At 37.5% G+C, this 14,249-nt stretch overlaps 1 protein-coding gene across 7 annotated transcripts in view; it reads left to right on the forward strand.

The window, feature by feature from the left end:
• The window catches only part of LOC117400576 (high affinity cAMP-specific 3',5'-cyclic phosphodiesterase 7A-like), a 63,769-nt gene that overhangs the window by 1,261 nt on the left and 48,259 nt on the right, over nucleotides 1-14,249 (forward strand). Inside the window, exon 1 of one of the 7 annotated variants that reach the window (XM_034000735.3) lies at nucleotides 1-389. The exons of 5 other annotated variants lie outside the window; for them this stretch is intronic. In XM_034000735.3, coding sequence (XP_033856626.2) covers nucleotides 384-389 — 6 coding nt within the window. In that variant the 5' untranslated portion in view covers nucleotides 1-383. The remainder of the gene's footprint in view (nucleotides 390-14,249) is intronic. One more of the 7 variants, XM_059022257.1, reaches the window with a different exon arrangement.

The following is a 14,249-nucleotide window of genomic DNA, read 5'->3' on the forward strand; positions in this document are numbered from 1 at the left end:
TGCAGGAGCGAGGGGGTAACAGGATGCCTCTTCCTGTCACACTAAGCAAGCGGAGTCTGATTGTCCACGGTGTTAGAAAGTTACACAGTAGGATGTCTGAGGAAATATAGTTCCGAGGCGGTTTCTTGTTGCAAAATTACATGGTGATTAGGGTGCATGTACTTTACTTTATTCTGAATGTTTTGATCTTGACATTTTTTTGTTTGTTTAATCGATTATTAAGAGCATCAGTATTTAAGAAATGTATTATATGGAACTGTATTAGTCTACCCAAAACATTTCGGTACATCAATTAGTTTAAGGACGGAACTACTCAACCGTGTTTCAACAATGCATTTTAAACAGATTAAGTTGTTCGAGATTTCAGTATTGTGATTAGCTCAATGTTGGTGAGTGTTTACTTTGCTTATATAATATTTAGTTTAACTGAAGCAGATGTCGTTAATCGATACACAAATACGTTAATTAATCAAAGCTGATGTGTGCAATTCATTTTTTAAACGTATGTAAGGTGCTTATTTGGTACTGGCACTTACATTGTTATCGGGCTCCATAATGCCTCCCTGTGCTTATCTTTTTTTTAATTAAAAAAAAAAAAAAAAAAAGATTTTTATTAACTGTAAACCCATCCTGGGGCAGTGGGAGATGTGCTAGGATCTTGTAATCTCAAAGTACTGTAACTCAGTTAAAAGAAAGTACAGCACGTTTAGTTAAGTACATGTGCCACAGTACAGAGTTCTCAGTTAGAAGGCAAAAATGCTTAATGGGTTTGACCCCTAAATGCAAATAATTTTAGGAGTAGCCATAGTTCATAAACAGGGTTCTTTCTTGAGTTTCAGGTAAACTGTTTATTGGTTGGGTTTCAGAGAGAGTACAGTGACCTAGCCTAAAATGATGCTAGATGAAAATGAGGACCATTTATATTACATTTAACACAGGAAGCTTGACAGAACAGATTCATAGTGAGGTAAAGGTGATCTTATCAGATGTCTCCACTAAATATTTAGTTCCTGAAAAGATAATTTCTCTCCATGTATTTTAATGAGCAATCCTTCTCGCAAGTACAGTGGTACCCCAAAATGTATAAATTTTCTAGAAATGAAAACGACTTTGCCAGCAGCTGGAACAGCATTCATTGTGATACCAGTCTTGGCAATCAACATTACAGAATAGTATGTAGGTTTTGCATTTCCTTTTTTGTAAACCTTGTTCAATTTGTGGCTGCTTATTTAAAAGATTTTTGGTTTTACCGGCTTGCAAGGGCAGCTTAGCTCAGGCTCTGAGAATGCAGGTATTACTGTACTATCTTGTGAGCACTTTTGGTAAAATGCAGCAATTTTGATGTTCATTTCTTGCAGTTTTCAGAAAATGTGCAGGGTTGAATGGCCTTGTAGGTAAAGAGAAAGAAAGAAAGAAAGAAAGTACTTGTTGGCACTTCTATGGTGTGATCATGCATCCTGTTTTCATAACATCGCCATGTGTATTTGTTTTATTATGACTTCAAGGCATTTTATAGTCAGGGCAAAATAACGAAAAGCCCTTTCACCCTTTGTACAGTAAGCAAGATTTAGTAAGCCTGCATCGTGGGGGCGTTGAGTGCGGACTGTAATCAGAAAGATGTCCGGGCAGCTACATGTCCTATTGTAAAACATGACAACACCTTTTTTCTTACTTGGTTCAGAATTTAAGTCAAATTTGCAGATCAGCAATTTGGATGTACTCTTTCATCCTTAGGTTACATCCAAGGGCCACGTTTAAAATGTTTCCTAGGTTTTTCTGGAGCTGGTAGTAATTTTGTTAGCCTGTCTTCAGTACATAAAAAAAATGCAGCTGCTCGGGTTTCGCCCAGGTTTAGCTGCATACATTGGCTACCAGTATGTTTCCGGATAGATTTTAAAATTGTTATTGATTTACAGAGGGGTTTATTTTTCATTATATAGCCTGTTCATGATCTGATATTGGCTTGTACTCGAAACCGCACTGGTTAAGGGTCTGCTGAAAGATCCTATGGCATGACTTTGAGAGGGCATTTTGTTGCTATGCGCTTAGACTTTGCAGTTCTAAGCCAAAAATTCTGAAAAAATCACTGTTTTTAAAATGTTTAAAAAAAAAAAAAAAGTTATCAACTCTTTTATAAACCAGAACATTTTTAGAGGATACGATAGTATTTTGTAGGGGTGGGTATTGGGACTGAGGATCTATATTGCAATACCGAAGCCAATATTGCGATACGTATATTCTGGATTTATTTAAATTAAAAAAATACTGTCAAGTAATGTTATAAACTATTTATGTATCTGCTTTGCTTGTTTTCTTCTCGCAACGTACCGTACCAGAACCGCTGTTTTTTAATCTGCGGAGATCAAATGCGATGGGTCCATGGGCGAAAAAGATATTCAGAATATAGTCAGAAACTGTCAGCAGATAGTCTTTAAAAATAAATGTAAGAACAATTAAAATTGCACTGATACAGAAAAAAAGACGAGGGGGAGGACGTGATATACCATACAGGGCATTGTGGTGATTTGAAGTTCTGCTCTGGAGATGACCTCCTAATCGAAAGGAATAGAAAAAACATGCATGATGAAAATAGCCAAAAAATAACCAGACCACCCAAGACATTACCCCGCTAGATTTGCCAAGACAAGCCACATTTGGCTGGAAAACCACCAGTCTGGCAGCACTGATCAAAGGGTAGTAACCTAAAAGTTGCATGCGAGACGCATGCATTACCTATTAAATGTTACCTCAAGTTCAATGTACAAAAAAAAACATTGCGTTGTCTAATTTGTTTGAGAAAAATAAATATTTTGGTTGGCGGTCCGGTACTTTTAAGATGTAGGAATATATCACTGTATGTAAGGTTGGTGGTGGTACCACCAGTTTATTTTACTACAGCCTCGCATGTTTGATGGCGTACAGTCATCCTTTTTAGTTTTTATTTTTATTAGGAAATGATTCCACACACGTGAGTTTGCTTTGCAGAATTTAAGCAGCTCAAAATCTGTGTGCTGCCATATTTTCTTTTGTGTTAGCGTTGCTCGCATTGAGTTCTTGCGGGAACTGATTCTCATGAGATAATAGCCGACATTTTCCAGTAGACGTTTCCCTGAATCAGTTAAACCAAGAATACCGGTATTGTTGTTCAAATACTGGTTATTATATTGCCTGATGAATATCGCGGTATATCTGTATTATTGCACACCCCTAGTATTTTGGTGTATTTGAATTAGGGATTCAAGTCGGTTATGATCAGGTTTTGATCGGCACTCCAGATGAGGTTTTGGGTCATTGAGTAATTTGCTCTCCAATTTAGACACTGAGTAAAATGCGTGTTACATTTAAATATCATACGTAATTAATATTTTCAATGCTCGGAGCAAATTTAAAAATACAATCTTCCTGTAATTGTGTATGCAAAACAGAGGATTTGACATTTCCATCCTATATATATATATATATATATATATATAATATTTTCAAAAATGATGAAAAAAATAAATAAAATTGGCCATGAACAGCAGCAAGTGCAGAGTTTGGTGTTAGTTGGAGAGGGTAGGGTGTTACCTGTCGAGTGACTTGTCACAGAATGACACACTCTTGTGTTTATTTGCAGACTGTAATGAACTCATTCCTGGTACAAACTCTAGCATGAAGACTGCTTGTAAGTTGTAGCAGCTGCATTGAGGGCTAATTCAATTTTCAGGTTAGAGCTGATTACCAGATAGATTTTTTTTTTTTTTTTTTTTAACTGCAGAATTCCTGGATGTTCTCATGCCACTGGCAAACTAAACACAGGCCCAGAGGGGGGTGTGAAGCAATATTTTGCAAATTCATAATCCCTTACTGACGTCATTGCAGTGTGATCCATCTTGCTGTAGAAGCTGTTCATTGTTCAGTGATACATATGGTGAAAGGTCTGGTGCTTGATAAATGAGGCTCCTCTGGCCTGTACTGAAAGATTCCCTAAAGGTTTGTACTCTGCTTGTAGACTTCACTGTTTTGAGTTTACACTAATGAGTTAAAGCTGAGGCGTTTCTGTGTTTGTCTGTTTGCAGTCTAAGGTTTCATGCATGATTTTAAGTGGTGTTTTTTTTTTCCTCCACTGATGTGGTCTGTTTAGAATTTGTGGCTACTTACTGCTGTCAGATAGTGGTGGTTTTTTATGTATTTAATTACAGGTCATGCAGATCTAAACACCCACTGGGTTGAACATCCTATTATCAGTAACTACCTGTGTGTTATTCAAATATCTACATCCGTTATAGCCTGTTAACTCAGATGGTGCATGATCCACACATCAAAGATTTAAAAAAAAAAAAAAAAAACCTGCTGCTTTCAGATCAAATTCAGGATCCATACACATTGGATAAAGTTCCTGCTGAATCAGTTACAGCTTTAACTCCTCTAATCTGTTACAGATACTTCCTCTGCTGGGATTTAAGCTAATGGAAATAGGATGCAGACAGTCAACACACTTGGGCTTTGAAAGCCGTAGTGCACATCAACACTGCCACCCAGTTCCTGGTTAATGTAATAGAATACCATTGCTGCCTGAACTGTGTAGATTGTGATTATTCTAGTAACACAGGTTTTAATCTACTGTATAACAACTTTTCTGTTAATGTTCAATCACCTGACAGAATGAAGTGGTGAAAGCCCACAAGTCAAAGCAAAGAGTAATTTCCCTTCATTCGTATGCCGGAATGCTGCTGCTGAATAAACAGCACTGCCCAGACCCTTGGAAACCAATTTTAACAGGTCAATATCTGAGACTGCTACATGGTCTACAAAATCATAAATGAGGCAAATTGGCTTCCTGTATTCGTGACCAATATTGTGAGAGGAGGGAGGAAAGATGATTTGATTGCATTCTCATTGGCTTGTATATTGAGCATTGCTTCATCTTTTTATCACATCTTGTCTGGGGATTTTTTAAGACCAGCATCAGATCTTCAGTCTACACATTTCTAATCTTCTGCAATAACTGCACAGTAAACTAAATGGTACAGTTGACATTTGGACAATTTATTGGTCTGATTTGTGTTCTGCTTGTACCAGTGCAAGGTTTGCCTCCTCCATTCATTTGACAAGAACAAGTGTAAATGTTATAAAACTGTTAACTCAGAGCATTAGTGCAACTGCAGGGCATACCAGTACTAAGTGAATGCATTAGTTAGACTAACTCGTGTACATTGCTAGAACAATTGGCAAGCAGTGCAGTATGCGTTCAAGTAACAACGGTGGGTGGGTGGGTGGAATGTTGTAACCATGCACCGAGAGGCAGCAAGATAACTAAACTCCCCAACCGGCACTGCAGCCGATTGCATTGCTGCTGGGCAGACCGCTGGCCTGGCAACCAGAAGCCTAGATTCAAGCCTGCAAGGACGTAGCTCCCTGTACTGAAGGCATTGGCTTTTACCGCTATGCCATGGAATCATTCTGTTCAATTTTAATAGCATATATTCTATACACTTTAACATAAGAAACTCAGTAATATCATTCCTGTGTGTAACATAGAAAATGCAGAGGCGCTACGTGACATTTATGGATGAACTGAAAAAACATAAACTTATCTAACATGAGATGAACGGCACTGAACCATATTCAAATTAGTCACAGTAAATCACTGTTTTAAAACCTGAAAAAAACTAAGTGTCTTAAACATTTCTAAATTACTGACCTGAAAAAATGATCACATTTTTGCCAATGTTATTTTTTCCAGATTATGTAAGGCCTTCTACTTTTTTTTTTTTTTCAGGACTCTTATGAGATGGCATTATTATTATTATTATTATTATTATTATTATTATTATAGTGCAGCAGTGTGGAGTAGTGGTCAGGGCTCTGGACTCTTGACTGGAGGGTCATGGTTTCAATACCTGGTGGGGACACTGCTGCTGTACCCTTGAGCAAGGTACTTTACCTAGATTGCTCCAGTAAAAAAACACATCTGTATAAATGGGTAATTGTATGTAAAAATAATGTGATATCTTGTAACAATTGTAAGTCGCCCTGGATAAAGGGCGTCAGCTAAGAAATAAAATAATAATAATAATAATATTATTAGGCACTGTAGAAATCCATGTGCTTGAAAAGGTCGTGTTTGTTGTTTTGGTTTATTTATTTTTCTCCCCGCTGGTGTGACTTAAACATGTAATCATCTTATTGTTTGGATCCAAACACTTCCTAATTTGGTATGGGGTATTTAGACGTCTGTAGTTGCTGTAGCGTAAATGGCACTGTGGCCATAATTGCTGTGACTAGACATACATTTTCATGGGCATTATTATTATGTGTTTATTTAACCGACGCCTTTATCCAAGGCGACTTACAGAGACTAGGGTGTGTGAACTATGTATGCATCAGCTGCAGAGTCACTTACAACTACATCTCACCCAAAAGACGGAGCACAAGGAGGTTAAGTGACTTGCTCAGGGTCACACAATGAGTCAGTGGCTGAGGTGGGATTTGAACCGGGGACCTCCTGGTTACAAGCCCGTTTCTTTAACCACTGGACCACACAGCCTCCTTGCAGGTGGCTTGTCCCAACAAGGTGTAAGTTGATCAAATCAACCCCTTGGTGTCATTAGCTGTGCTGGATAGGCCCCCATCTGTACTATAGCATACAGTTTGTACCCTGCTTTGGAGAACAAACCTGTAAATCTTGACCATCTTGCATGCACAGAGACTACAGTAGCTAATCTTGTCCCATTGTTAAGGCAGGTGTGTCATTCTAGCTTTCCTTTTGCTGTATAACCACTTTAGAGAAGGAAAGCCTATGCAGTGTTGAAAACAAAACAAAGTGGTAAATTCTTTACATTTCCTAGCCATTAAAGTACCTACCACACTAAAGTCATTCTTTGTTGCATTTAGAATGAACTGAAGCAAAATGATCATAGCTCAGTAATCTGTTGCACATTCCTCTTTCTATACAAAATACAGACTGCACTGTTAGTTCAGAAAAGTATATACAACCTGATTTGGAGAATCTGCTGGAGAATGCTATTCATGCGTAGCAAATGCTGTTATAGAATTTGCTGCTAACAAAGGGTGTTGATTTGTAGTCATGTACTGTGATAAACTAACCCAAATCTAAACCATTGCATGAAATTAAAATAAACATTTCGTGATAATTGTGTTTGGCTAATGGAAGTTTTACAGAAGCACTAGGGTTTAATTCTGGCAAGAAATATATTAATGTCAATCAATGAAAACCTTGCAGGGGTGGAAATAAGACTCATTTCATAGCAGTTTGAGCCATTCCTGGTCTTGCTATGTGTTTAATAAGACACACCTGAGCTTGTTACCAACTGTATAGACTGTGGCTAATCAAGCTCGTAGTAACCTGGAATGCAATAGTAACTTAATGCTGTTCTTAAATACAATTATAGTACGGTATAGTTTCCAAAGTCAGACAATGCTTGTCTAAAAAGTCTGTTTTAAATGTAATATTACTGTACAGTAGCCAGGTATACAGTATAATGGCTAGAAAAAAAACCCATCTTGCATTAAGATAAGTGTTTCTTTTATAACTACAAGCTAAATGTAGAAAAAAGTTGAACTTATGTTTTATACTTGCTGAAAAAATCTGAAAGTTTGCGCCGTTTAAGGCGCACTCTGTCATTGCGCAATCGTGAAACCGCGTCATTAACAACACAGGTTATCTGGCTCCTGCTACTGCAGGTACTGTATGGAGAGATTTTTTTTTTCAGTTGATTTCTTGGGGATCTCTATCATCACTCTCTTCACCATCCAGCAAAGAGTGCACGATATCTTTACCAGTCAATTTTTGCAACGCTGACCTGGTGACCGATGCAACAGACTATCTTCAAATAGACTATCTTCACTTTCTTATGCTTCATCTGATGGAAGTAGACGCTTAAGCAGATAGTGTTTGTAGCAGCGTTTTAAACTCTCCAGTCTGCCTTGGTCCATAGGCTGCACAAGAGACGTTGCATTTGGAGCCAGAAACAAACCAAAGATTTGGTTGTCCCATGAAGTAAGTGAATTGCCATCAGGACGGGCTGGTACATTGCCTATCGGTAAGACAGCTTTTGATGGGACGTTTTCATTTTGATGGTCCTATATGCTTTGTACAAACTTGTAATGAAACAAATTATGAAACAGTACACCATGCATTGTTCTGTGACTTGTAGCTAACTGATAAGGCACCCATGTTTGCACTGTTACCCACATCTGGGTTATTTGCCTTGTCAATGACGGTTAGTGGGAGCTTATGTGTGCCACTGGCATTGGAACATGCAAGGACAGTCAGACATTCTTTCCTCTGTTTGTAGCCAGGTGCAGATCTCTCTGTTCTGGAAACTAGTGTTTTGGACGGTAACATCTTCCAGTACAAACCGGTCTCATCACAACAGTGAACAGTTTGCTCTGTATCATCTTTTCCCCAGTTATTGTAAGTCGTTGAATGCCATGGCACTTTTTTAAATCTGTCTAGCCTTCCCAGACTAGCAGCAAAACATTCTTTCCATCCCACCCGGGACAAGAAAGGAAGCAGATGACATTTAGGGCCAGATTTTCCAAAGTTGGTAAAGGATTTACTAATGAGTAAGGACAGTACATACTTTCAATGAAGTTATATAGAAACTTAAGTCAATGTTTGCAAAGTCAATCTGTAAATTCACTGGAAGCTATAAATACTCAAAAGACAAAATTGGATATATTTAATAAAAATGTAATCAAAACTGTTGGTCTTAGTAAAAGACTTACTAATGAGTAAGTTTGGAAAATCAGGCCCTTAGTCTGTATGTTTACAGTTGATGGCTAATTTCAGCTTCTTAATTAATTTTTAAAACAGTTGATTTAGGTACAGTAGCCTTTGCTTGTTCTGGCACCGGAAACAAAACAGTGTCTTGTTTCTGCATCGATTTAAAGAGCCAGTATCAGGTCCATATAAGTTCTAACAATACCTGGAAGATGTATTGGAACTTGCTGTGCTGTTTCCTATCATCCTCGATCACTTGAAATCGCTTACAAAAACTTGGTGGAATGTTTACGTTGTTAGCTGCAGTCCCGGAATTAGCGTGTTTATTCTTTACGGTCAAGCAGAACCCCAGCGTTTACCTATCTGAATTTACCAATATTAATGCTAATGTAAATGTAATTCTTTAACTAGTAGAGTGTGTAAGCAAAATACATGTTTTGTTTCAAGCCTTTCTTTACAGTTGTCCTAAAACAAGGGATTGTTTGTTTATTTAGACTGCAGATAAATAAATAGTCTGTTATGTATATTCCTGATCTGACCCAGATTGTGCATCTGACAATTTATAGTCTGAGGGACTAAGCCCAAAAAGAATGAAAATATTCAGTGTTATGGAAACAATCTAACCGCACCCTTCACTTTGGCCTGTGACCTACGACTGCTGCAATGTGGTCACATGACTTTCAGTTTCTTTGATATGTAGTTATTGTCTTAAACGGTACACAGCTGTATTATATTTCGCAGTTAGGTTACATTATTTATGTTTTTCACCCAGTGAAGTCATGTGGGACCCAAATTCCTGCTGCACTGGGAGTAATATGATAAGCAAGACAACCCATTTGAAAGTGAAAATAAAGTTTAGGAAACTGAACAATTTAGAGAAAAAAATGAAAAGGAACTTGTAAGAAAGCTATGCTGATGGTAATTCAAAAGAATAAAGCCTTTTTAAGTCTTTTATTCCTGTTTTGCATTTTAGAATTGGAACCTCATGAACCTGTAAAAAAAACTAATGTATGTAGTGACTCTCAATTATTTTTGGTATAACAAAATAACATGAGGTGAGGAACATTTTTGTTTTCTCTAAGCTACTGCGTAGACTGCAGATGACATGCATAACATTAGAACAGTAACACAACCCCCCTTTCCTCCACTGGCTACTTTACATGAGGGGAACAAACCCAGCCTCTTGGTGCTCATTGGTGGGTTATTTGTTTTCTGTCATCCAATCCCTGAAGCTGCTGTGTCTTTGACTTGCTCCTAGATGTTTCTTTGTGTCGGTCACAACTTAAGTGCTGTTAAGGTAGTGGGATATTGGATTCCGAGTCCAATTACAGAGGCGGTTGTTGGACATGTGCCTTGGCTCAGCTGGCAGTGGTTGGGCATTTGTCCAGCAACACAGATGGCCAGACCTTCAAAGTGTGCATATGCATTTGATTATACAAACTATCTGCCTGTGTAGAAGGTTGATTCAATAACACAACTTTTCAGAAGTTAATTTGAAGTTTTACTGTAGTACATCCACGTTAAATAGTTTGCAGGTTTCCTATCTACCCCTGCCCCCCGCAATCCCCTTTTTTTTTTTTGTGTATTTTTTGTTTTTCACTTTACAGTAACGCATACAAGGAGAGAATATTTAGGACAATGGAACCAGAACTTCACTGTTTTAAATACTGTAATATCCTAAGATCTGGTTTTGATATGTACAAACACTCATTTCTCTACATGACTGCAGGAGCCACTGCTTTCAAGTTATACATACTTGTTATGACATATGATTTGTCATAAAAAAAAAGTATGATAATTTGGGTCATTTACTTCAATTTACATTTGTGAAAAGTTTGAATGCTACAACCATACAACCAGGTTACTGTAGATGCAACTGTATAATTACAGAGTTGTCATTAGTGTTCCAAAATACAGGTTTCAATTATTCTATTGTTACCATTTTAGATAGTGTAGTGGAGGTATTGTAAATAATACATATTACAATTTGATGCCCTTTTCTGGCAAGACCAAAACTGCTTGACAGGAACGGCCAGTGATTCAGGGAGTGGCAAGTAGCAGTTCAGGATTCTTTGAACTTTTCTGAGGCTCTTAACTTCACACCCTTCTACAGTTAAACTCGCCATGCTTTATTTATTGCTCGTAGTTTTGTGTTGTCCTGTAATAACGTTACTGTGAGACTTGGTAAGAATGTTGCAAAAGCAGTTTAACAGTCTGCTTTTTACAACCTGTTGAATGTTGCTGTACATTTAATAATAACAGTAGTTGTAAATCGCATCTAGTGTATTTGGACATTAAGTTTCATTCTAGAACAAAGTTGGTCTACCACAGATTTTTTAAATGAAACTCTAAAATCGCACATAACTTAATTGTCTTCTGTTTAAAAATGGGCAGTCTGCATTAATATGAAAAAGGGGAGGGATGGGTTTAAGAATTATGAATCCCAGTAATTTTTATGGAATACTGTATTTTACTGCAAAAAGTGCAAGAACTGAGCTTCAATATGAAGAAAGAGAATAATGGAGGTACAGCATGCTACAGTATCTTAACAGTATAAATTTGCCAATATAACTGGGTTGCATTACAAACCCTCTGTCCTGACACCAGCCCCCTTGGAATGTGAAGTCTCTCATGCAGCATTTAACAGCAAAGTGGTACAATCTCAAGGATTCTTTGAATTTATGAAGCAGGCTTGAACAGTATTACTTTAATCTCTGTGAGTTTAGAAACAAGGTGTGTATAACAGGTAAACAGAAATTTGTAGGGAATCCTGCGCATTTGCTGGCCCTCTCCTCCGTTTGTTGCAAGTTAATGATTTATGTTTGGCCTCTGGCTCCTCCTTTAACTATTCTAGTAAATGGGCAAGACTGAACAAAGCACTTGCTCTGCTCCTAGTCCTGTGGCATGCTCAAGCATTTCTGCCATTTATTGGGAGTCACAGTAGAGTTACTCCAGCCAAGTTTAGAAAAAAAGGATGTAGGAAAACTTCTGTGACTAGCTATACAGGTCTAAACTATGAGTTGTTTCCACACCATTCAAGTGATTTTACTGGACAGTTCTAAAAATGTAATACCTGTGGATATATTAGAGACAGGAAGTCAAAAAGTGGAAAAACTGTAGTTGTAGCAAATTTGTTCCGTTGGTTTTTTTGTTCTTTTTGAGGGACAAAACGCATAAAGACTCCAGCTAAGGTTGGCTATTTCAAGTTAAACAACAAATCTGAGATTTAAGCACTGTGGTGAAGTGTTTGACACATCTGTATACATGGGTTCGAATCCCAGTGATGTTTATAATATAGATAGAGAGCTACTGTAGATGTATTATAAATACTTTGTTAAAAAAGAGATCTGTCCAAAAACTTTTCACATGTACAAAAACAGCCACATATGCATAAATGGTCCAGCCATATAAAGGTGACGTCTACAAAAGGGCAAAGTTATATACAAAACCGAGTAAGCCCTGTAAAGATGTTCTAATATAACCATGGCAACATGTTGCTAGAAGTTCCTACTGCAATAAAAATGGTGGACCAAGTTTCCCCCAATTTAGTTTACATGCAATTCAGGTTTAAATGTGTAATGTTACAGTATATTTATTTGCTTGTTGGCATTCCAAATTGGCCTTGCGTGACGATTAGCTTTATTATTATTATTATTATTATTATTTATTTCTTAGCAGACGCCCTTATCCAGGGTGACTTACAATTGTTACAAGATATCACATTATTTTTTTACATACAATTACCCATTTATACAGTTGGTTTTTTTTTTTTTTTACTGGAGCAATCTAGGTAAAGTACCTTGCCCAAGGGTACAACAGCAGGGTCCCCGACCAGGGATTGAACCCACGACCCTCTGGTCAAGAGTCCAGAGCCCTAACCACTACTCCACACTGCTGCACAAGCTTTAGATTGTGTTGAAGGACACACAGCAGTTGAAAGTGCAGCCTACCTTTTGCCACCAAAAAATGTTTAAAAAGCCTTATCAAGTATGGGCTTGCTACTGGTCGGGAATTTCAAAACAAAAGCCCAGTAGCCAAAAATGTACACAAATATACTTAAGGTGGGTACAACATTTACAGACAAAGGATGCAAGGTAGGCATATTTGTCCAGACCTGATGGGCATGTGATGTTTCTCTTTACAGTGATCGCTATATGAGCTATACAGTGGATGAAGCTAGGCAGCATCACAATATTAATGCAGCATTGTTTAGCAAATAGGTGGGTGAAAATGCTGTGAGGCATCAAAGACGTAAAGACTGCAATAACAGGAGAAAACAGCAAATGAACACAGCTGGGTTTCAAGATAATCCCACTACAAAGTTAGTCTGGTGGAGGTTCGACTATTTCGTGGGTACAGAAGCACAGTCACAAGTAGATTTAATAGCTGCAACCTTTTATAGTAAAATGGCAAAGTGTTTTAAATACGTTTGCAAGTTTAGTTTTATTTGTACATCGTTTCAGTGTTGTCCGGTATAATATTCAATTCTAGTTTGTAAACCAGAGTGTTGGCGTAATATTTTTATGATGGACCTGTTTTGTAAAAAAAATCCTGTGGCTATAACCTACAATAGCCAGACTTTGTCCTGACAACATTCCTGATGTTTTGTCAGTGACGCAAGATGACGGTTGCATTTAAAAAAAAAAAAAAGCAAAAAAACACCCTGAGCAACTCGGCATAGTTTCAGATTAACATTTCTATTGGTTTTAAAGGCTGCGGAGTCTGGAGGTTTATGGAGGCATACCCATAGGCTAATGTGTTGGTGGAAGCTCCGGTATCAATTTTAGACTGCGCTTTTGTGTGATACCGACCTAAATGTAACCCTAATCGTACTGTATAAATAAAAAAGCTAACTGTATAAATACATTTTGTATTTTATAAAACACACTCGAATCAGTATTGACAGTTGCATAAAAAGAAAAAAAAAATATTGGTCTCCCAACCTTGATTCCAACCCTAACCCAAAGAATACCTAGTTTCCATGAGCGTGGATTGACTGCCAGTCCAAGCTGATCCAGGTTCTTGCACATTCCTCCTGAGCCCCTATTAATAAATTACCTGAGTTAAGTGAGAAGACTCCATGCAATGCGAGCTTGACAGATGTTAGCGGTTATTTCCAAGCAAGCCTTGTGGCTAAGATCGCATTCATTTGTTTAATAGTAGAAAAAAAGACTTACAAAGACATGTTTTTGAATATCAACAATCTCTAAAAAAAGTCTCAAAGTATTTGGCAGCAACATAGTAACTGTTGCTCTGACTAGTGTCTCTGTGTACTAGAAGCAGGTGTCTGAAATGGGAAAACGAGAGAACAGCAAAACACAGTACGGAAACGTTTTCAGGTAAGGTAAAACAAAAATTATAATTAAAATAAATAAATAATGCATGTACAACACTGCAGGTTAAACAATGATACTGCATCTTTTAAGGAATGTTTTGCTTAAAAACACAGTTTTCAGTACTCTTGTGCATCTTCTGCTATTTTACTTCAACACTTGGATAGGAGTCCTGTGAAAATGATTGA

This window comes from Acipenser ruthenus, chromosome 4 (assembly GCF_902713425.1).
Source record: "Acipenser ruthenus chromosome 4, fAciRut3.2 maternal haplotype, whole genome shotgun sequence".
In the NCBI taxonomy this organism is placed as follows: Eukaryota; Metazoa; Chordata; class Actinopteri; order Acipenseriformes; family Acipenseridae; genus Acipenser; species Acipenser ruthenus.